This window comes from Gymnoscopelus microlampas (genome assembly GCF_963454915.1).
Source record: "Gymnoscopelus microlampas genome assembly, chromosome: 14".
In the NCBI taxonomy this organism is placed as follows: domain Eukaryota; kingdom Metazoa; phylum Chordata; class Actinopteri; order Myctophiformes; family Myctophidae; genus Gymnoscopelus; species Gymnoscopelus microlampas.
In genome coordinates, this window is record NC_139951.1 from 19,318,726 (window position 1) to 19,343,860 (window position 25,135).

At 41.8% G+C, this 25,135-nt stretch overlaps 1 protein-coding gene across 1 annotated transcript in view; it reads left to right on the top strand.

Annotated features, from left to right (window-relative positions):
• Positions 1 to 25,135, top strand: part of LOC311059872 (protocadherin-15-like) — a 240,989-nt gene that overhangs the window by 141,734 nt on the left and 74,120 nt on the right. Inside the window, exons 21-26 of the mRNA XM_084077970.1 lie at positions 5,709 to 5,837; positions 12,459 to 12,578; positions 13,897 to 14,082; positions 16,683 to 16,916; positions 19,521 to 19,637; positions 22,732 to 22,875. Of these exons, the coding sequence (XP_083934096.1) occupies positions 5,709 to 5,837; positions 12,459 to 12,578; positions 13,897 to 14,082; positions 16,683 to 16,916; positions 19,521 to 19,637; positions 22,732 to 22,875 (930 nt within the window). The remainder of the gene's footprint in view (positions 1 to 5,708; positions 5,838 to 12,458; positions 12,579 to 13,896; positions 14,083 to 16,682; positions 16,917 to 19,520; positions 19,638 to 22,731; positions 22,876 to 25,135) is intronic.

Consider the following 25,135-nt stretch of genomic DNA (forward strand, 5'->3'; position numbering starts at 1 on the left):
ATTCCTTACAACACATGCACATGCACACCAGTTGCTTTCCAGTGCATCATTTTGTGTACCCAGTGAAGTTTAACCACTTTACAACCTGCCATCCCAATTTTGGGCATGTCATAGGCAGAGTTTTTTTCCCACAACTTTCAAAAATGTTCAGACACAGCAGATCTACAAGCCTATGACGCATTGCGACACGTTGTGAGCTTGTAGATCTGCTATTTTGGAAAATCTTTGAATAGGGCTCAAGTAGTTTATTGCCTGCTCACTGGCAGGAATGGCCAGATGCTTGCCCTAAAACAACAAATCACAAAGTAAAAGAGCAACTGACTTTGATTCTAAACAGTGGAAAATAAAAATTTTATGAGAATGGCTGCGAGTCTCTTAATGCCTTTCAGCAAACATCTTTATGGTTCAGTCTGTTGACAGTGCAGACAGTTAAATATGTGCATTGTGGACCCAGCTACAGTAGTACAGGACCCTGGAAATATTAAATAGACACTCAAAACTGTATTATTGGAGAGAAATGGGTTTGTACCCCAAGGGTGCCCTTTAGTTTTGTCTGTATTCATTCCATAGTTAATCATTATTGCACAGTATACAGTAAGTAAAAGGGCCAAAATGGACCGTCCAAGTTTACTGTGATGGCCTGGCTGTTATGTACCAGAGCTCTTTAGAAAAGGTTCCTCCGTGTGTCCTGCCACTTTGCTTCACTTTATGTCTCTCTCTTCCGCAATTTATCCCCATCTTGCCCCAACTCTCAATCTGTTGCTGTGAGTCTCTCTCTCTCTCTCTCTCTCTCTCTCTCTCTCTCTCTCTCTCTCTCTCTCTCTCTCCTTCGCTCCTCTCTGCCACTAGCTTATTACTAGACCTTTCTGTGGTACAGTAGATGTGTGATTATGTTTGATACTGCAGGGTACAGTCTCCATATTGTATCTCAGGCTCCCTCCGTCTGTCTCGCACGCACGCACGCACACGCGTACATACACACGTGCATACACACGTACATACACACGTACATACACACGCACACGCACAGATCAATATATCATCTTTGACTTCACACTAATGTCTGCCTTTTTTCTCCCTCTCCTATCCCTGTCACCCCATCTCTCTCTCTCGCGCTCTCTCCGTCTTTGAAAGTCAAATCTTCCATCGTTCTCACATGAAAGACAAATAAAGATGCTTGTCCAACTCGCCCTGCTATCTCTCTGCCCTGCTATTACTCCTCCTCTCTCCCTCTTCTTTCTCCCTTTCTCTTCTGCTCTTCTCTGTTTTCTTCGCTGCTCCTCACCTCTCCACTCTTCTCCTCGCCTCTGTTTCTTTTCTTTTCCTCCTCTCTCTTTCTATTGACCAACTATCAGTTGAATTAAGGCTGGTTTATCTCCTCTCTCCTCTTCCACTTACCTCACGTGTCAGTGAAATGGGAGGTAAAGTTCAAGGTTCCCTAAAGGAAGGAACATTTTGATTTGAATACTCTGACCTTCTCAGTGTGCGTACACACACACACACACACACACACACACACACACACACACACACACACACACACACACACACACACACACACACACACACACACACACACACACACACAGCAATATAGACTCAGACACGCTGGGAATGGGGGGTAGAGAAACAACATCAGGTGGCTATTTGAGAAGTGAAGAATTCACCTATAAAGAGAACAACCATGATGCACCGAGGCACTATGGGCCATTAGTATAATCTTTCCTGCCCAAAGGTCTTGCAGTGTGGAAATGGGTGCAAATGTATCTTGCATAATTAACCGGCTTGACAGTCTTGTTTGGATAATGAGAAATTGGCAAACTGAGGAGCAGCAGAGGAAGGAAAATGAGAGGAGGAGGACTGGAAAGAAAGAAAGAAAGACAGACAGACAGACAGACAGACAGACAGACAGACAGAGGGAGAGAGGGAGAGAGAGGGAGAGACAGAAATAAATAAAGGGAGAGACAGACAGACAGACAGACAGACAGACAGACAAAAACAGAGAGAGACAGGAAGACAGAGAGAGACAGGAAGACAGAAAAAGTAGAGGAGATTGGGGTCTTGTTGCCTTATACAGGCCCATTAATCAGTATCACTCTCAAGGCCTTAGGTTGTCCCCACACACACACACACACACACACACACACACACACACACACACACACACACACACACACACACACACACACACACACACACACACACACACACACACACACACACACACACACACACACACACACACAGTGTCCCTATTATTAAATGTCCTGTTGTGAGAGCGTCAGACTACAAAGTGCCTAATTGGCTATTTGGCCACTGAATCCATCATATTGCCACAAATGGAGGAGCTCTTACAAGCTGGTGCTGTAAGCTATAGCTCCTGTAGCCTACTGCTTGTGGAAAGTAGCTTCACTTTGGTGCAGACCAGAACAATATAGGCTACTTAGTGTCCCTCTTGAAAGGCCCTGCACATTAAAACTCTATGTTCATTTAAGTCTGAGACTTATACAATTTGAAACCATAAGGGTCCATTTGGTTACATTTGTACATTCTGGGTAATAACAATATCAATTTGGTCTCCACTCCTTTAGGGTATTGTTCTCACTGTATAGTACTAATAAAATTGTCCTCTGCATTTACCCATCCTAACTATTAGGAGTATCTTTTTTTTTAGCTGTGCACCATTTCATTTTTTTAGCTGTGCACCATTTCATGTACTGTACATTTGTGTACTGTACCGTTGCTTTATTTCCACACCGCTCCTGTCATAATAATAACCGTGTTGGTTGCAGATACTTTATGTACAATCACGTGTTCATTAAGTTTGCACATAATGCACATATAGACAGATTTTGTAAAATAAATAAAGTTCTCTAACTTTTGTACAAAATGTAGAGCTAATATACAATTTACCGCTATGTTGCGCTATTGAAGCAATTTAATGCTTAGATATGCAGTATCTATTCAGCTTCAGTAATCGTGATTTAGCCGTGACCCTTAAATCTACTTTCATTTCAATGTAGTTACAGTGTTCCAGTTGCCAACCCCATAACCGTAACATCCTCCGGTTTGAGTCCAGCTGGAGACCTGTGGTGCAGTTCTTCCTCATAATGTGCCTTCAGTTGGCTGTCGCACTATCCCACAGTATCGAAATAAAGCAAAATAACTGGCACGTAAATATGCATATGTGACAGGCTCAAAGGAAGGACAGATGACAGCCAAGTGGGTTTATTTTTAAATGTATCTTTATTTCCCATGACCACACACTGCTTGCCATGCCTTTTGTTGTAATGACATGGTAGATGGCCACAAGGAAACACACATGAGAGTCACGTAACCGTGTGTCTGTCTCCCCCTCCTGAATGTGTGTGGGGATGGCTGATTTATCCATTGTGCATTAATTCATTTGATGCACAACAGGTGTCCAGTCACACCTACTGTAGCGCTGAGTCCAACTTGTTTGACCCAGGCCAGGTGTGACTGATTTAAGCAGTCACACCTGGCCTGAATCCAAACTAATTGGACTCTGAGCTGGGTGTGACTTCACATCTGCTGTGCATCAATGCACACAGGATATCGGTAATGCCCAACACCAGTGTGTGTGTGTGTGTGTGTGTGTGTGTGTGTGTGTGTGTGTGTGTGTGTGTGTGTGTGTGTGTGTGTGTGTGTGTGTGTGTGTGTGTGTGTGTGTGTGTGTGTGTGTGTGTGTGTGTGTGTGTGTGTGTGTGTGTGTGTGTGTGTGTGTGTGTGCGCGTGCGTGTGTAGTGTTTGGGGGGGTGCCGCATGCATTCAGGTTGAGATACCCACTAAAGGCCAATACATGCTCCTTCCAACATCAAAAGAACTTCCGGTTTCTTTCTGAACTAGTTCGGAGAGTTGGACATCTGGGGTGCAGGAGTTCTGAGAAAAAGTTCTTCAGAAGTTTGGAAAGACGTCAATTTGTAGTTATATCACCTCCCTCTCCGAAATAAAGTTCAGATATCAGAAGGAGCATGCATTAGGCTTAAGAATGAACAGTTATTGAGCATTCATGTCATGTGACCACAAGCCTACACACCACACCACCCACGCTGATATTCAGGTTCTTTTGCATTTCCAATCACGTTTCTGCTCTCCTCTCTCTCTCTTTCGCTCTCTCTTTTATCATATAGACCAGTGGTTTTCAAACTTTTAGTACCCAAGCCACGGCAATGAGCAAGACAAAATCTCAATGCACACCTGGACTTGTCCCGCGGACACCAGCGTGCCTCAGCACACTGTTTTGGAAGTCTGATACAGACACTGATATAGACACTTGTAATTTGTGGTATACTGCATTTATCCATCCACTGTCTCCTTAACTCTATTACAAGTGAAATCTTCAGCACCCACCCACCCGTGCACATACACACACACACACACACACACACACACACACACACACACACACACACACACACACACACACACACACACACACACACACACACACACACACACACACACACACACACACACACACACACACACACTCATGAAAGTCAAATAAGGAACTCCACAACATTAGGATATGTAGATAGATGCTGCAGGTTTTGCCTCAGCTTACTATAAAGTAGAAGCATTTTGTGAAGGAGTAGACATTTTGAGAATAGAGAACTGTTTTTTGTTTTAGGATTCGTTTTTCTTTTTTGGACATACAACTAGCTTCCATTTCGGATGGGAAATAAATCTCCCACCATTTTCCCATGTGTGTTCTTGATCAAGCATGACTTTGCTAAGTGCACCACTTAGCGACATAATACATTGACAATAGCAAGGGTTTAGGGAGGATAAAGGAGTTAATTAGCAAAGAATATGGTCCGTTAGAGACAGGGGTACAGGCACTAATGGCCACCAGTGAAATAGCATCACAGTGAGTTGAAAACTGTGATTAATTCTTTTCAATCTTCATGTGAGTGCCATTAATTGCTAACAATTAGGCCTTTTGGTTACTAGTCAAACATGTGGAAGAGTTGGTGGGGGGGAAAAAGTAATTTGTGAATTGTGAACACGAAGATGGGATCTCTCTCTCCTCTCCATTAAAATGTGTTCCTTTTCAGTGTGACCTCAATCATACCGCAAAGCCGTCTATTAGTCTATTCAACAGTCTCCTTGCGAAGCGGTTTGGGAGTTAATGTAGTCAGTGGAACAACGGTACACAGGACCAATACACCATTCTTCACTAACCACAGGGTACTCCAAAGCTGCATCCACGCTGCAAGACGGTGGTGAATTTACATATATATAGACAGTGATGTGTGGTCCAGAGCTTGTGCACAGACAGACATGGTTTGCATATAGCATGCTGTCTCTGGGATACAGTATACATATGTTGTACAAGCCCTCTGCAGTGTCAATAGTATGTGAGGTCCTGTTGTCCTTGTACTTTGTGTGCAAGTATAGTCTTGCAAAGGTCAAGACAAGACTCATGTAGACACGAAATTCCCATATGGTGCCTTTGTTGTACTGTGAGTATGACTATACATATGTAATGCCTTCATAACAACAATAATGCATATCCTCCATATCGTGCGTGTGTGCGTGTGTGCGTGCGTGCGTGCGTGTGTGCGTGCGTGTGTGTGTGTGTGTGTGTGTGTGTGTGTGTGTGTGTGTGTGTGTGTGTGTGTGTGTGTGTGTGTGTGTGTGTGTGTGTGTGTGTGTGTGTGTGTGTGTGTGTGTGTGTGTTTCAGACTTCAACAGCGACGGTGATCATTGTGGTGACAGATGTTAATGACAATGACCCACTGTTCAATTCTTCACTGCCAGTGAACCTAACTGTTACAGAGGAACGGAATCAAGCTTTTGTTGGAAAGGTCAAGGTACGGACACACACACACACACACACACACACCGGAGCTAATTTCACAAACTACTCTGGACTGATCAGCGCTGCATTTCTTGTGCACACTATCACGAGGCTAACAATGTTTTGTTTACATATGTTTACATATTACATATCTTTTTTAAATGTTCAATGTGTACTTTATCACTTATAATGGAAATCAAAGGGGTTCGGATCGCCCAAATTTGGGCATGTATGATGTCCTCAGCTAGACTCTTTCAGAGCCAATTTGGGAAATGAAACAAAGGAAATGAATCAGGCTGAAAACTTGCCCAAACAGTCATATGTCATAGATATGTCATAGATATGTCATAGACCAGTGGTTCCCACTTAGCACAGTAGTCAATCAGTGCGTTATTCTCAGAGCATGTTTCTTTTTGTTCGAATCCAGTGGTGGAAAGTACATTTACTGAAGTACTCCACTTAAGTACAACTTTGAGGAACTTTCACTTTACTTGAGTATTTCCATTTTTCGACACATTTTACTTCGTCTCCGCTACATCTCGGAGGCAAATATTGTACTTTTTACTGCAATGATTGAAAACTTTAGTTTCTTTGCGGAATTGCATTATTAATAATTCATAATAATTCATAATAAATCAATCAATAAAAAATCCATACTTAAGCTTTTCAAAAAGAGCAGATCAACCCTCTTCTTTTTATATTCTCTTCCTGAAAACAACAAAAACGGTGGAGCTTGCACAAAATGTTCACCCACTTTACATCTGAAAAACTGTGATGTGACAATGAAGATGATTCTGATTATTGTAGATCTGCTCTTCTCAAGAAGATTTCACACAGTTCGAAATATCTTCAAAAAAAGACATTTAATACAGGAGTATTACTACATTGTGGCATTGCTACTTTTTCTTAAGTAAAACAATCGAGTACTTCTTCCACCACTGGTTGTTGAATCCGATCAGCCAGTGCCATTGTTATTGTCGTGGTATGTGTGCTAATGTCTACCAGGTGCACAATTTGACTATAAGTACAATTTAAACGGTCCTTGTGTTGCTTCTAATGTGGCATCACAGATCGTTGTGTTGCAGAACGGATGAGAATGGTGTGTGTATGCTAATGATGAGCATAAAAGGCCAGCATACAGTAATACTGTGTGTGGGGGTCACCGTGTCTTGTCTCATCCCACACACCACACAGCATGCCACGCAGGCTCACAAAGGCTCCTAAAGTAATCCTCCTAATGTGCTAGGGACCAGAGACCATTAACATTGTTTAGTTAATCCTGGTTGGGCTGTAATTAGGACTATAAGTTATTATGCCCACAGGAGGGTTTGTGTTTGCGTGTGCATGCGTGCGTGCGTGCGTGCGTGCGTGCGTGCGTGTACACATATCTCTGTGTGTTTGTGTACGCAAATCTGTGACTACATGCATTTCTGTGTGTATTTGTGTCTTTTTTTGTGGATTAACACGTACAGTACTTAAAATGTATTTGATTTACTTGAACCCTACTGTCTTTATTCTAGGGATTGTGAAGTGGTAGTTCGGCTATTTTCGGTGAAGAGATGTGTTTGTGGGGGGGGGGTTATTTTTCCTTGCCAAAAAAAATATTACAAGAATTACACTGGCATTTTGGAGGTTTTCCAAACCCAATACCTGGCTCTTGTACTCCCTCAGTCAGTGCTCATAGATACAGTAAATATGGCACTTAGACAAGTTTCAATCTCAAAACATGCTCCCTTGGACCTTCTCCAATTTGAATTTATGGCCCTTGTGCACCTAGTTTGTACGGGGTCTTTGATAAACCTGACACTTTGACAGGTTGTAAATGTCCATCACGCTGTCCTGGTTGTGTACTTGCTCTTGTTCCAAGGTTAGTAAATGGCCTTTATGCACCCATATGGACGGGTCTTAGATATTTCTGACAGTTTGACAGATACAAAACCCAAAAAAACGTGATGCTCCTTTGGGTCGTTGGGCACCGTTCCAAACTCCTGAATCTCTCCATGATCCTTAAACCAGACATGTGGATGCACAACAGACTTAATACACACCCTCGGAGACCATTCGGCACCACGGAGACCATTCCAGGTCATAAAACCTCAAATAAAATCCCCATAATCCAAAATCCAATCTTTAGAGAGGACACTTGAAAGTATTCCAAACCTGAACGTTCTACGTTTCAAGGGCCCTTGGACGCGTTCCAAACCCTAACAGACGGTGTGATCCCTCAGCGGCCTGTACATGGCACGACTCTGGGCCACCATCCAAGGGAAGGTCGGTACCTGCTGGTTTTAAACAGACTTCAGCGGGAATGAATGGACCTGACCTTGGGCCGAGGCAGGAGCGAGGAGAGAGAAGAGGAAACCACGGAAGTGAGAGAGAGGGAGAGAGAGAGAGAGAGAGAGAGAGAGTGAGAGATGAGAAGGGAGAATGATAGAGGAAGGGGACGAGCCAGAGGAGAGACGGGAAGTAAATAAACGAGGTGGAGAATGGAAAGAGACGTGGGAGAAAAGCAGAGGGAGGGAAAAAAAGAGTTGAGATGAAATGAGAGACTGGGAGAAGATTGGCTGCTCCTTGCATCTGACTATGCTGAGATGAATTAGAATTTGAGGGCAGATGGAGTCACTTTGGTTGTTTGTTTTTTGGGGTTATTTGGGAAGCGCATGGCCATCATGAACCTACAAATGGCTGTTTGTTTTCGGGTTATTAGGGCGGTGCATGGTCATCAATGGTGGACAAAGTACTCGACTCTAAGTGAAAGTTGCTCAGTCAAACTGTGCAGAGTGCACTTCAGGCTGTAGAAAGTGTGAACAGCCCATACAATATGTGTTTGCTTAAATCTATAGGCATTCACACACAGCAGTGAAAATTGGTAGCGCACACACACACACACACACACACACACACACACACACACACACACACACACACACACACACACACACATGCACACACACCACCGCTAATGTAATTTCCCATTGTAGACATTTGGCTAGCAGTGGCAGTAGATTATCTAAAGGCATGGCTAAATGAAAAAAAGACAAACAAAACAACAGCACACGACAACAGGACGTGAACACAGACATAACGTTTGTGTCGATGACCCAACACAGTGATTTAGCTCCAGGAACATCTGCTTCTATCGCTGTCACAGATATTGTAATTACAGAGAGAAGAGGGAGATACATGAGAAAAGAACAGAGCAAGTCTTAAGATGGAGGGAGGGAGTGGGGTACACAGTAAAATCCTGTGTTCATTTAACTCAGAGTGTAAAAATTCTGTATTACAGGTTTTCTTTGTCAGTGTGTGTTGCACAGGATGAGACATAATCCGTGATAGACACAAATCCCATTTTGTTTCTGTTGTGCTCTCTTTTGTTGTTGTTGATGATGATGATGATGTTTTTACCGTTGTTACTGTGCCTGGTATTACACCAGTTCACGGGACAGAGGGAGGGAGGGATGGAGGGAGGGAGGAATGGAGGACTGAGACACAGAGAGAGAAGCAGATACAGAAAGGTAGAGCGAGTAGGTGAGATACAATTGAACCACTTATGCCCTATATATACTTTGTTGTACGCCAAATAACAAAAATAGCCAATCTACAAGCTCAGTTCACAGTTATGACATTGTGAACTTGTAGATAGACTTTTGCTCGTCTTGAAGAAGAATAAAGAATTTAGATGCTGTAAAATCAGCATCTAAAGCCAGCAGTGTCTTGGAGCCCCTGTCCTTCATCAATCTCATTTCCAAAGTGCGCTCTTACTAAGTTGTGCAGAAAACAGTGTTGCCGTAGCTGCCTGAAACATGCCTTTTCAGAGTCCTTTGATGTATTTCACATGGTATGAGAAACTGACTGGCCATGTTTTACCAAAGCCTCTCGTGAAATGCAATTTGATGCGTCCATTGAGTAGCGTACTGGTAACTTCTTGGTCAGAACTTGAGAAGAGAACACAAGCAAAAAGTTGAATCACTTTCAACCTGATGCCCTTATTTTGAGCATGTCATTAGACAAAACATATAAATAGAATAGCTATTCGCCATACTTCAAAGTATATAGGGCTTACTCTGTAAAATTCTATTTAGTCTTTTTATGTCAATATTTTTTGCTGTGTAGTTTTAAAACCAATTACCCTGTTTGGCACAGGGCGGAAGTTTTGTTAAATGAAATGAAAAGTACACACAGCAAATGTGTCTCTACAGCTTCCTCTATGCTTATAAATAACACACACTGAACACACGTACACACACTTTTTTTCTCCTCCTTTCATTCTGTCCGTTCTCTTCTCTTCCAGAAGAGAACAGACCTTGAACCAAACTGCAGATAATCAGAGATGCTTCTACAGTACATACTCCATTAAATTTACAACACTGTTTGACAACCAGGCAGCAATACAATATAGACTTTACCAACACAAATATACCAACATCAATCTAAGCTCTGTGTGTGTGTGTGTGTGTGTGTGTGTGTGTGTGTGTGTGTGTGTGTGTGTGTGTGTGTGTGTGTGTGTGTGTGTGTGTGTGTGTGTGTGTGTGTGTGTGTGTGTGTGTGTGTGTGTGTGTGTGGGGACAGTAAGAGTGGAGAATAGATTATAAATACAACATACACTGTGTGTGTGTGTGTGTGTGTGTGTGTGTGTGTGTGTGTGTGTGTGTGTGTGTGTGTGTGTGTGTGTGTGTGTGTGTGTGTGTGTGTGTGTGTGTGTGTGTGTGTGTGTGTGTGTGTGTGTGTGTGTGTGTGTCCCACTTACAATATACTGTAAGTGCTAATTAACTTTAAATTGATCCAGCTCCTGACTAATGTTGTCGTTACCCGAAGTCCTGCTTACCCAAGCTCAGACTGATAACATTATCCCGCCCACACCACCCCACACACACACACACACACACACACACACACACACACACACACACACACACACACTGCTCTGTTGTCCTCAGCTGTTCTCTGGTCGGCGTTGTTTTGTGTTGTGTTTGCGTTGTGTTGTGTTGTGTTGCGTTGTGTTTGTTTGTTGTCTTTTTTGTTGTCTTTGATGGGATAATGTTGGAGTAAGGTGAAGTAAATAATAGAGGGATAGAATGATAGATTTAACTCATAATGTTGAGTATATGATAATCGAAATATATCAGTGTCTAAAGTGAGTTATTGCTTTTATAAAATGGCTACCAAATGTCACAACATGATAGACACATCCCAATTAATACCCAAGAAAGTAGTTCCTGACTGCGCAAACAAGGCAGTTGCTATGCAATGTTTATATTTAGATCGTTTTTGTTTTTGTCTTCTTTTTTTTTTGTCAATATGATCTTTGTGCAGCTTTGCCTTTGTGTTTTTTTGTTTTTATTCGTTTTTTGGGTGGATTTATATGCGCTACTCTCTCCACTCCTCCGTACTGACGCCTCCACTAGAGCCATTCATTGTTTGTACCTTGTGACATTTGTGCAGATTGATAATTATTTTGTTAGCTCTTGTCTTTTCCTATTAATGTATACAGTAGAACTGTACAAAGACACCATAGCTGTGTGGTATATGGTTGTTATACCACAGCTATCAACCAATCAGATTGCGTAATTTTTTGTCATCGATGAAATAAATTCTTACTTGACTAATAGTCAAGGATTCTTTCGAATGGATTTGTTGATTTAATTGACAAATATGGAAAATGCATCAGTGCCGTGTAAAATAACCTCTTCAAGTATCATAACTACTATAAATGTGCCTATTATTTTTCAGGAAGTTAACTCAAAATGATGAATAAAACACAAAAAATGCTAACAACATCTTGGTCAACTAACACCAAACCAACCGAATAATCAATATAAGGGGGCAGTCCCAGTGATCTGAGCTAGTAAGCAAGAAAAACAGATTAGGTATGGGTTAAGTTTAAAGGGATTGAACAAAAAATGATAGGTAGACAGGTCTGATATATAAGGGAGCTTGCAGTTATTTTTCCTGTGTTCAGTAGATAATGAGCAGGGTTTTAATGACAGAAGCCCATTGTTGTGAAAAGGTCAGAGCAGAGTGCAGCAGTTAATGATACACTTAATATGCACTGGTTCAAAACGCTAGTCACATTGAAGTGATCTGCATTACACACACACACGCACGCACGCACGCACGCACGCACACGCACACTTTTTTTTTAAGTCTGATCCAAGTTAACTTGTTATAGTTTATAAGAGAAAGTAAAGTTTTAATACAGTTTGGTCACGTTTAATGGATTTACACTCTCACACAAAACAGAAACGATTAAATAAAGTTGATGTTTTGAATTTTATACAGCCAAGGATTTGAAAACAGACACACACTTGCATCGCACTCAAGTAAAAAAGATTTTCAAACACGTACATGCGTGCGTGTTCACACAATTACACAAGCTTCAATGAAAAAAACACACAACTTAATTAAAGTTAAAGATACATATGCAGAGATTAATGCAAACTGACGTTGTTTTTATTTTGAAAAAAGCTCATTGGAACTGTGTGTGTGTGTGTGTGTGTGTGTGTGTGTGTGTGTGTGTGTGTGTGTGTGTGTGTGTGTGTGTGTGTGTGTGTGTGTGTGTCTGTGTGTGTGTGTGTGTGTGTGTGTGTGTGTGTGTGTGTGTGTGTGTGTGTGTGTGTGTGTGTGTGTTCTCTAGGCTACAGACCCAGACCTTGGCATCAGTGGTCAGGTCCACTATCGTCTGGTGAACCACCGGAACCTTTTCAACATCGATACCAATGGGACCATCACCACTGCGGTACCACTGGACAGAGAGGTCAGTTGGAGCGGTGCTAATGTCATCATCCCCACAGTTGATTGTAACTTTACCCATTCAATCCGGGAACGCATCTACAAATGTCTTCTAAATAAAGAAATTAAAAAAACAGATTTCTGAAAAACCATCAGTGGTTTCAAACTTCTTCATGTCAAGGACCACCCACAAATATATGTATTTGGCCAAGGACCCATCTCAAAAATGTAATTTTCATGATTTTTCCAAAATTGCAGATCTACAAGCTCATTGCCGCGCTATGAGCTTGTAGATCTTCTATTTTTGAATAGCCAAGAATAATGGTTAAAGTGGCAGATGCTTTCCCGGTCTTAAAGGGTTAATAACCACTTAAACCCTACAGTACATTAACCTCGGTCCCAGCCTCACTCATCTGCGAAAAGAAGAGCCTGGTCACGACCTAAAGCAGCGAGTGTCTAGGAAGTCCTGAGTGGACAGGATTTCCGTTTCCCCCGGAAACGATATTTTTTGACCAATCACAACACTCGTTTCATTCACGGAGAATGTTAACAGATTTGTAAAGCATCAACGTCATTTCCTTGGGCGGTACTTCCGCCAAATTCAACCATTTCCGGTTGTCAACTTCCTAGACAACCAACATCCCAGGTCTTGCCCAGGGTGACAGTACATGTACTTTATTGACAGGGGTCTATACTTCCACACCAAATATCTTTGGCGAAAATAGCTGATCTATAAGCTGTACACATGTATCTCAATGTGATGCATTGTGAGCTTGTAGATCTGCTGATTTCGCTGAACGTTCACCTATTACGACATGCCCGGAATAGGGACGCTAGGGTTCATGTGGTTAAACTTTATAGACTGTGTTTGCTTATGATTCAGTAAAATGCGGGATTTTCTCTGTTTGTTTCAAGTAGTAACCACTTAACTCTGAGTTAAATTAACATGTATTTTAGTGTGTAGCACTCGGGTTAGATCTCCTTAATTAAAGATGGAAACCAGTTTAACCATCTCTGACATTCATATCTGAATAAATGCAAAACAATGAGTAACGTGCGACTCATCCTCATTTATTATCCATGTATTTCAATGGATTTAGTTTCCCACGCGCAAATCATACAGTATCAGTGCCAGGGTTATTCAATTACTTACCCTGTTCGGTTCTTTTATGCGATAAACAAAAACGCAGCCCAAAATGATGAATTCATATCTGCAGAGGCAGTGTTGACGCTTTATCTCTGAGAGCATACAAATGTTACCTAATGGATTTGGGATCATTTGTATGCTCTCAGAGTTACAGGTGGACAAATTAACACATTTTACTGTGTACTCCATCCTAAAGGTGAAAGGTCACTATGACATCATTGTTGAGGCGTGGGACGGTGCGGTGGATCCGCGACGCTCCCGGTTAACGCTGTCCGTCACCGTAGAGGACATAGACGACAACAGCCCGGTGTTCACCCAGCCGGCCTACCTCATCAGCCTGCCAGAAAACAACCTCAAGGATACGGTCATACTGAAGCTAACGGTGAGATGGATGGATGGATGTGATCTCACTAGTTAGCTACAGCTACAATGATCATTTTGGACCTTCACTAGATAACTAGTGAGATGAATCCATGTTTGACTAGTTAACATGTCAGAGTTTTTGCAGCTCACTAGTTTACTAGTAAGACTTTCTGTGTTACTTAGGGTTGCCACCCGTCCGGTAAAATACGGAATCGTCCCGTAATTAAAAATGAACTCATTCAGTGCCAGGCTTATTTCAAGCTTGTTGATCCCTGTGCCAGGATTAGGCTATTATTTTATGTTTTCAATTGGTCACAGAGTGTTTGTCTTCAGTGGGATTGATCCCCTGATGGTTGCTAATCACTGAGGTGATTCAGATTCAGACATTTGTTGTTTGATGTTTGAAAGTGGCATGTCTCACTCAGAAATACAGTGTTTACAATGGTGGGAAAAATTCGATTTTTTTTCTCGTTTATTTTTTAACATTGAAGTGGATGGAACATTAACTTTTTGAAAATCGTTTTCTCCTAGTTCCTTTGAGATAAGAAAAAGAAGAAAAAAATAAATAAATTAAAAATGTTTTTTTTGGAAAAAAAAACATCATTGGCACTGATGGCACACTGAAAACGGCCGTCAAAAGACGTCATTGGCACTCAATGAGTTAAAAGACGCGCTCCGTGTTGAACTGATAAGGGACGCACTTTGTCCCGTATTTTAAGGTCGGGGAATTAAATATGAATGACTTATGTGCCGTCCTGTCTCTTTGCTGTGTTACTGAGAGAGTGAGAGCTCAGATGATCGGGCGTCATTCAGTTTTGCCAAGTATAGTGATAGAAATGAGCCAGCCGACCTATAAAAACAAGCCAAAAACAAGCCAAATTTAGTCCAAAAGTTGCGGGAAATAAACAGTCTTGGCAACGCTGGCTACGATCCCATTGTCTGGGAGTGTGCTCAGCAGCTCATTGGCTCATTACTCATGACACGACCAATGAGAGTTAGCGCTGTGCCGATCCTCTGTCTCTGCACTGCCTGTCATGGTTGCCTAGTTACCTCTGCTCAGTCAGTCACTGCTCGCGCAGCGGCACCGCGCTGTTTCAAAATGTCTACAGCCGACACTCAACCGCGTCCTCAAAAGAGAAAACGCTTCCAAAAGTACAGACGTGAGTGGGAAGGGGCAAACCCTTGGCTTGACAGCGTCAGTGGAGTGTTTACAAAGAAAACTGTAAAGTATGATTGTCAGCGTATGTAATCTGTAGCGCATGGTGGACTAGCTGACATCAGACAGCATGCCTCAGGAGAACAACATGGCAAAAATATAAGAACCCAAAGGACGGTCCCAAGCACAAGTGTCACAGTTCTTCATGACTGAAACATCTCCTGAGATCGATTCGGTATGGGATATTACATCTTATTTATCTGGTTGTGTTTTTTAACAAGATGTCAGTCAGTATTTCTATTTACCTGCCCTAGTGGCAGCCTACATATTGGCTGCTGATGTGGGCATAGGCTATTTCAGTAGACTAATATGGTTGATTGTTTATTAATATTGAGTTTTTAAAGTCTAATAAATATACATGTATTTAATACATATTAATCAATATAATTAAATAGTGTGCCCATTTAAAGAATAACTCTTATGTTGTTATGCTCATCAGGAACAGGAATAAATCCTTCATGGATTAACAGTTAATAAATACATAAATAATATAATTCATATATAATAATTCAATCTAATTAATATAAATGTCATAGATTGTTTTATTTAGATTTCATAGATTTCTATGCATTTCAGGATGTTTGGGGGGCTGGCTCCCCAAAATAATTAAACAACATAACCCTAACCTAACCCTAACCCTAAAACCGAAATATAGTAACAAAAAAAACTCCAAAATCCGCCCAAAACCGACGCATGCACGCGCGCGCACGTATTTCGATTTCTGAAAAGTGGCAACCCTAGTGTTACGACTGTAGTTTGGTCCTGAGGGCCATTATTGCGTAAAAAAGCTGACAGTGCTACTATTGCGGCGCCCGGTGTCACTAGTAAGGATTGAACTAGTACGACCTTAATGCTCATCTAGTGCTGACAATGACCGAACTAGTAAAGAAAACTGACGTCTGATATTAAGTGATATTAAGATTATAAATGCCCAAATGCCTTGCCATAGGTGTATGAATGGATGGGTGGGTGTATGGATGGATGGATGGGTGGGTGGGTGGCTAGGCTTGATGGATGGGTGGATGAATGGGTGGATTGATGGATTGATGGAAGAATGGGTGGGTGGATGGGTCTACTTGTGATGAATGAATTCCTTGTTCAATTAATCTGTGCTTATCTGGCCGTTTGTGTATCTGTCTTTCTCTCTCTGTTTCCCTTCATCCCACTTTTTGTTTATCTCTCTCTCTCTCTCTCTCTCTCTCTCTCTCTCTCTCTCTCTCTCTCTCTCTCTCTCTCTCTCTCTCTCTCTCTCCACCTCAGTGACAGAGTCCATGTTTAGTTCAAACTGCTTCAATGGCTTTGAAAATGCCAAAAAAAAGTGCTAACACTTGCTAAATAACCCCCTCTCTCTCTCTCTCTCTCTCTCTCTCTCTCTCTCTCTCTCTCTCCCTTCCTCCCACCAGGCTATAGATGCTGACCTTGGCTCCAACATATCATATCGGATTACGAATGGTACCCCTGGGCAGGTCAGCCAGTTGTTCCACGTGGACGCGGTAACAGGGGAGGTGTCAGTTCTGAAGGTCCTGGACTACGAGGCGCTGCCCAACGCTGAGCCCACATACACATTCACTGTAGAAGCCGTGGACACAGAGGGAAGCATGCCGCCTGGATTCACCACAGTCACTGTCAAGATCACAGTGAGTGTGTTACACGTGTGTGTGTGCGCGTGTGTGTGTGTGTGTGTGTGTGTGTGTGTGTGTGTGTGTGTGTGTGTGTGTGTGTGTGTGTGTGTGTGTGTGTGTGTGTGTGTGTGTGTGTGTGTGTGTGTGTGTGTGTGTGTGTGCGTGTGTACTGTATGTACGTGCATATGTTTGTCGGTCGTTTTCAGCTGCACAATGAAAATAAATAAAAACAAGAACCCAAATGGGAACTAACAGGAGCTGGTGAAAGATCCAGCTCTAGTTACTGTTTTTATTTCCACTGACACCAGGGGAAACTGACTGACAACACTCCATTGTTGCTGTTCTGGCCCTTCAGTTTTTCACAGTCGTCTTTCACTTTCTTTATTCTTTATTAGTCCTTGCAGAAATTCCTATTGCGCCTGGCAGCCATCAGGACACAGAAATCACACACAATGCATAGACAATACAACAACACATTTACACAACACAGAGACAGAGATACATCACTCAAGTGCAGAACTGAGATACTGAGGACTAAAAGTCCTAATACTTGTTGGGACAATGATCTCTGAGACTGAGCTCCTATGGCATAACGGTATTGACTGTATAGCGAGTGCATTCCATCACTAGTATAATAATAGCGTTCCCCTTTCTCCAGGTCGCATACATTGATGTCAGTTGTACCCCAGCTATCTTGCTGGTTAAGTTGATAATTGTTATTATTTGCCTATACTCACTCAATATTTTCAGATATACCTTCTTGTTTGTTTTCATTCTGTGAAGCATTGAAGCAAATGAGAGCTTGGACCTCGTCCTTTTCCCCATGGTCCCATCGTTTCCTCCACTATGCTGATATCACCCTTTTACTGGGGTAGCTGCTGTTACAGTGAAGATTACATTGAGTGGGTGAGAATAGGGGGCAGAGTTGCAGTAGGGAGACAAGAGGCCTGTAGGTTTAATCCCCAGGACAGCCCTGTGTGTGTGTGTGTGTGTGTGTGTGTGTGTGTGTGTGTGTGTGTGTGTGTGTGTGTGTGTGTGTGTGTGTGTGTGTGTGTGTGTGTGTGTGTGTGTGTGTGTGTGTGTGTGTGTGTGTGTGTGTGTGTGTGTGTGTGTGTGTGTGTGCGTGCGTGCGTGCGTGCGTGCGCGCGCGCTTGTGTCCGTGCTGTTGAGCTGTCCTTGAGCAAGACAACCAACCTGCGCACACATTTGAAAGTAAGTCTGCTACATGCATAATATCATCACTGTCGGATGGAAACCTTGTATGTCCAAATCCATTACTTTTCAGGAAATGTAACCAATGTAGTTATTATTTATTAGTCACAGGCTCTTGTTAATACTTTTCATTGCGTCGATATTTATAAAACTCCACAGACACACTTACTGTAGCTACTTTCACTTAAAAATATTTTTCTAAAATAGCAGATATACAAGCTCACAACGCATCGCATCACGACACGTTGTGAGCTTTAGTCGGCTATTTTTTCACATTTTGTGTGACGAATCAGGGCATTAATTTACCAAAAAACATAAAAAGTTGAAATTATGGAGATACAAGGTTTCTGCCAGAAAGCAAGGATATGTCATTGTGAAGGAAATGAGGCAGAGAGAGAAAAAGAGAGGTTGACAGTGAGTGCCATTAAAATACTGGAAGATCACATTAAATAGAGGAACACTATGTACAGTACATTGGGTGTCTGTGTGTGTACATTACAAAGTGAAGTTGAACAGAGATTTCTGCACACCAAATACTGTAGCTCCCGTTAAAGGGATTTGTGTTTTCTGTTGCTGTGATGTTTAAAGCACACAGCTGTTCCTCAGCCACAACAGCAGAAAATCAAAACCCTTTTAGCCACACATTCAACCTGGCGTCCCTATGGGCATGTCATTATAGGCAAAATTTGCCAAACTGTTTTTTTAAGTAGCCAATATGCAACCTCACAATGCGGCACATCATGTCATGATCTTGTAGATCGGCTACTTTCACCGCGTGACACCATGTTGTGGCAAAGTATAAATCCAGCGTAAGTGGTTAACGGAAGCTATTTGGTGTGTGGCTGTCTCTGTTCAAATTCATACGGATCCAACACCCATCCTATCAGGCACTGAGATGTGTATGTGTGAGCCTTTTTTGTATTGTTTCATTTTCTGGAATGGCCTTACAGTATGCCCACACGTCTCTTTGTTAAAGTGCCTTGGTCCATGTCTGATGCTAATTCTTCCTCTAACCAGCTATTGAATGTCTGCCACTCTATGGCACCTTTATGCCTGTCGGACTAATGGAGAGAGACAGCAGAGAGAGAATTGGATAGTTTGTGTGTGTGTGTGTGTGTGTGTGTGTGTGTGTGTGTGTGTGTGTGTGTGTGTGTGTGTGTGTGTGTGTGTGTGTGTGTGTGTGTGTGTGTGTGGGGGGGGGGTGGCGAAGTCACTGACCACTTGTAGAGAGCGAAGAAATTAACTAGTGTGCCGCCTTCGGCCTCAGCACACCAGAGCCAATATATCACATTATATCACTTTCCTTCCTGTATTATTGCTTATATTTTGTGCTTTAGTGACGTGTGTGTGTGTGTTTGTGTGTGTGTGTGTGTGTGTGTGTGTGTGTGTGTGTGTGTGTGTGTCTAGGACATGAATGACTTCACTCCAGTGTTCAGCCACTCAGTGTACCAAGGCATGGTTGCCCCGAATGCTGTCAAGGGTACTATTGTTACCACGGTGATGGCTAACGACTCTGACCCTGTAGTGAGTATTGTCTATTTTATTCTATTCTGTTCTATTCTGTAACATTCCTATGCCCGGTTCTTATTCTGTATAGGATGAAGCTTTATCCCAATGTATAACATAATTGATATAGCCACTTAGCGTAAATTGATTCCTAAGTACATGGCTTGCTGTTGGAACCAGGCCAATGTTAAGTGCTTGCCAGTGACTCTGGTACTACATTAAGAGTTGACCCAGGGCTCATCCAGCCCCCTTCTACACAGGATCACACACACCATTGTTAAACTCTAGTGTTCTGCTCTAAAAATGCTTACACAAGTGACATAACAAGAGGCAATATCTCTCTGCACTGGCTAAGGGAGTTGTGATTTTCATGTGCAAGCACTCTACCTCTACAAAGTTATGGCTAAACAGATTACTAATAACCTTGGGCCCACTTAAAGGAATGTTCATTCAACTTGAAAATTATGTCATTATCATCTACTCACCACTCGCCAATTTGAAAACATACACACAATGCACAGGTTGCCAGCAAAACTTTGCAGCAGCCTTCTCCAGAACAACTGAAGTCGTTGGTGAACAGGTCTTCAGAGTTGGAAAAACAGCAAAGAATTACCATAACACTTCCACGTTTATATGTATGATGTCTTGGTGCACAGCTGGTGCGCGAACCTTTTCAAAAACTGTCGTGCTGTAATGAAGCTTTGAATGCCAACAGTGGTGTAAATATAGATATTTTCCAGTGTGATTGTTTGGCTTCAGAAGACTTGATTTATGCTGCACAAACTGTATGGATAATTTTAGGGTCATGTTTGCCTCTTTTGAACTCTAAAGAGCTTCTTTTGAAACTCTAAAGACAACACACATCAGCACTTTTTTCTCTAAAGGATGTCTATTATTAATATGTTAATTAATATGTTATGTTATGAAGTAAACAAGGGATAAAATCCTTGGATATTCATGGGTATTTGTGGCTATACAGTATTTGAAGCCTTTAGAAGCAAACTGTACCTCTGAAGTACAATATCTTTTGATGGTGTGAAAGTGTACCCGTAGTTGACTTTTTGCTGACTCACTCTACAAAATATAAGTTCAGTGGAAACGGGAGATAACCGTGTAACCTTATTTATGGTCATTTTATGTTCAATTTCTCCCGTAAATATTTTAGAGAATAGTTTAGAAAAATACTTTTTCAATGTTGAAAACTCATGAGTCAGACCTTAAATTCTTAACTCTCCACGGCCCAACCTGTGAGAAGGGTATTTATCTGTTGCGCTAGCCATAACATTGAATCATACGCTGGCACTGCAGAAAATGAGTTTTTATGTAAATATGACCTTAAATGCCTTCCTTGTTATTTAAAGCAGGGTTCCTAAACCTATAGAGCCTCGGAGGTAAATCCACTTTCCCACATCAGGACCCAGGCTCATTAAAATGTTCTCATGGGGATTTCAAGAAGCAAGCACGGTCACCTGGGGGGCGGAAATCCATTCTCTGGCTTTTGAAATCATGTTAAAGTAGATATTGGATCTCTGAACTATAGGGGACTGAATATTACATGACACAGTGGCAGACTGTCTTATTTAATTTGCAGGTAACTCGAGAAAAAGAACTGTATAAGAAGTAAAAGTGTGATGGCACTTCAAGACTTACAGTAAAGGTCCTTCCTTACCAGGGCTGTCAGAATTGGCCAAAAATGTCTTTAGAATATTCCTTTTAAAACACCACGTGGGTTCGTTCCATTCGAGCCTAGCGATTTTCAAATATATTATTTTTAATATAAAATATTGTATGCAGTAAAACTTAATTCAAACACAGCAGAAGTCTCTTTCTTTCTCTATAAGCGCCGGCCGCGGTCGGTGCTGTGAAACGAGCTCTCTTGTGAGATCAAATGAATGATTCATACTTATTTTATTCTGTTGCCTCGTTTTAATAAAGCAGTATGGTTCAGATACAAGCCCGGACATTTCTGGAGAACGGAGACGCATCGCTCCAAGGATGTGTGCTCATTGTGCTGTGATGGAATTTGGAACAATCTTTACCTGACATGAAACGGGCAATTATAATGAAAACTCTATTTGTTTTTTGCTTACAGTAAATCTAAATTAAGGTAGGCTACAAGAGATATGTGACAAGGAGGGAGTTTTACTGTGTGGGACAATCCACATCGGTTGTACATCGCTTTTTCGGTCAAGTCTCGTTGTCTTATTTTTAATAAATTAAAGTGACGTTGTGTGATTAAATGTTTGTGTGCTTTCTAGTACCGAGCAAGGTTGCTGGTTAGTTACTGTGTGACTCTGCGGTGAAGTCTGACTGTGTGTTTACAGCAAGGCAGTTGATTCCTCCTTCGTTGTATGACAGTGTCTGGTGGCAAACACAGCTAATCTACAAGCCCACAACGCATTGCATCAGCCACGCATTGTGGACTTGTAGATCGGCTCGCGTACGACACCGTCATATGATAAAGTAACGCCTTGAGAGGAGACTCCCTTCTGCCTCGCAGACTGGCGGCTCTGTGATCTCGCGAGACCAGCTGCCATTTAAGGTTACATGCGCCCAAAGTCTCGTGAGAACTTGCGCGGCAGATTATTTTTAGTTTATTTTAATTCAAACCTTATTTATTATAGTCGAACGTTCTTTTATTTGAAGGAATATTAGATTATGGAATCTTCCTTACACAACGGGAGTGTTTATTCTATTTATTAATTCACATTATATTTCGTGGCAATAAAGCAACATAATTTATTTTTGAAACTAGGTTGATTTTTCACCAAAGAATCAAGCTGTTAGAATGAAGCATCGCTTAATCTTCATGCTCCTGGTGGACCTTCCTTAATCCAGAATTCTATTCACTGATGGTCATATCAGGCCAACAGATTTCAGCATAAGCTTTCATTAGGATAATATCCTAACACAATATTATTGTATATGCCCTAATTTGATTAGAACATTTGAATCTCATAGTTAATTCACTATTAACATTAACCACATGAACCCTAGTGTCCCTCTAAAAAAGGGAATGTGTTCTATGTATTTTATTAATCGACTTTTCTTTTCCTCAACATGAAAGAAATTCTGTCCTGCTAAAAAGTACTTGTACTTGTTCTATGAACAGGACACTCCAGCTGGTCTGGTGCGCTATAAGGTGGACCCGGAGGCCATCAATCCATACTCTGCTAGTATATTTGATGTGGAGGAAGACACAGGAAATGTCATCACCAGGGTCAATCTCAATGAAGAGCCCAACCTCATGTTCAGTGTGAGTATCCACAGAGACACACACACACGCACATACTCCGCACCACACACACATCCATCAGTCTTTGCAGGTTTCTATTGTTTAGTATTAATTGCCAACATGATTCATCAATGTTTTTTTGTTGTTTTTTTGTGACCGCGTGTAGCATTGGCGTACATAAATGTATCTTTACACTAAACACGTATTCATATGAATCCCTGCTGTATGTGCTCTACTAAGCATAATAAAACACATTCATTAGTTTGAAAACTCTATTTCCCCAGCAGGACCCTTCATGGAGGCTTTGGGCGATGCTAATTTTAATCATCCCCATCATTTAATTTAGCTTTAATTATAACAAGGATCCAGTGTCCTCTGATGACATCACACAGGGGACTCATTCTACCTTGTTTGCTCCCAATAACTCTCAAAGATAAAATAGTACAAGAACATTAATTATGTACTCATTTTGATTTGGGGATTATGAGTGAGATGACAGTTTTACTTTCCAAGAACAAATACAACCAGTGACTCATTAGCAACTGACTGTTGTTTTAGAGTATTTATTTGAGCTAATTTCACCAAGTTTTTGATGTCCTTGGAGGAGGACATGGTGGTGCAAATCGTTTGATTTGTAAAAAAACAACCCCAAAAATGTATGGGGAACATTTTCTTAACCACTTCAAGTAGTTTACCCAAAACATTACTTATTTTCAATCAATTACACACCCCACATGAAGATTTGTTTTTGTCGCATTCCTAAACCAATAATTTGATGACTGGCGATTGATGAATTATTTTTTAATTGATAGAATTTTTTTTTTTTGGGTGAACTACTACCTATAGCGGAAATAGCCTACAAGCTCATGAGACGTCACATCGCGTTTGGACGAATCCCAAAATAGGGACTCCAGGGTCAATCTGGGAACCTGACATAAATATCAACCATAACATTTACCACAAGTAAATGTATTTAATTTAGTGTTACCAGACACAGGTAAAAAACATATTCCCACCTGTGGTAAAAATAAATGACCAGATGGAGGAGTATCAAAAACAGAGGCATGGATCAAAACATGTACTTAAGTGCAGGACTCGGGTAAATGTACTTAGTTACTGTCCACAACTGCCGACTCCTACAGGTTGGTTGGAGCACCTGTTCAGCAAGGAGCGGAACTTGGAAGGACGATGTGTTCCACCGCAGGCGTTCAGCGTCCTCACAGTCAGCTGAAATGAAAAGAATGAGATTTTGGACCCATTATACAGCGCTCTCTCCACCAGCATCACCAAAACACCAAAATGAGAGAATATCTCTTGGTAGAATGTTGTTCCATCCCTCCAGTAGAGTCCCAGTACAATCTCTGTCAAAGCACATTGAAGCTGTTCTGGTGGCTTGCCTTACTAAGACACTTTATGTTGGTTTTTCCTTTATTTTATCACCCATTAGGAGTATGAAATGAGGGATTCCGAAACAAACATTCCCTGGATATAGAACAGTTGTGTTCAGCCCTTGTTTGAATCTATTTTAATGCAGCTTTGAAAGCATGTACAATGCCAGTGCCACATGGAGAAGCAGGGCTAACGAGGACCGAGACCGAAATGCACCGCTAAGGATCTATTGATCCCCCTTACCCTGCATGCGCTCATACCGGCAGCAATAAAACGAGAGACAAAGCCACCGGGAGTCATTCGGTTCCAAATAGTGCTGGGAGACGAGGAGACACAGAGGGCGAAATTACTGCTGGCAATGAGTTTTTGGCGACAAAAGACATTTGAGCAGGCTTCAACTTCATGCAAATGAGCAAACAGTGTGCCGATGGCCAATCAGAGGGTAGGAGTGTTCATCTGGAGTTCTGCCGCTATAAAAAACGATTTGACTTGAGTTGCTATCAATCGCAAACATACACATTCATCTATATGGCTGTAAATGCGGGACCCTGAAGTCTGTGGATTGGTTCTACACCAGAATCCTACGTGCTGTACTAAACATCAACCAGGATGTACACATTGCCAACCAGCATTTGTATGGGGGGGGGGGCGGGCGGGGGCTACCGAGTGAGAAGATAGCGGCCAGGAGAATGAGAATGGCTGGTCACTAGCATAGGATCTCCCTACCAGGAAACCTGTGCTATGGGAGCAAACGCACAGGCATCGTTTACGAGGGCATCCCACAACTGCATAGTACTTTAACATTAGTGAGATGGGTCAGGATGTGATTCAAACCCGACCGAACCCAATCAGACCCGAACAAAATATGTGTTAATTAACGACCCGACCTGAA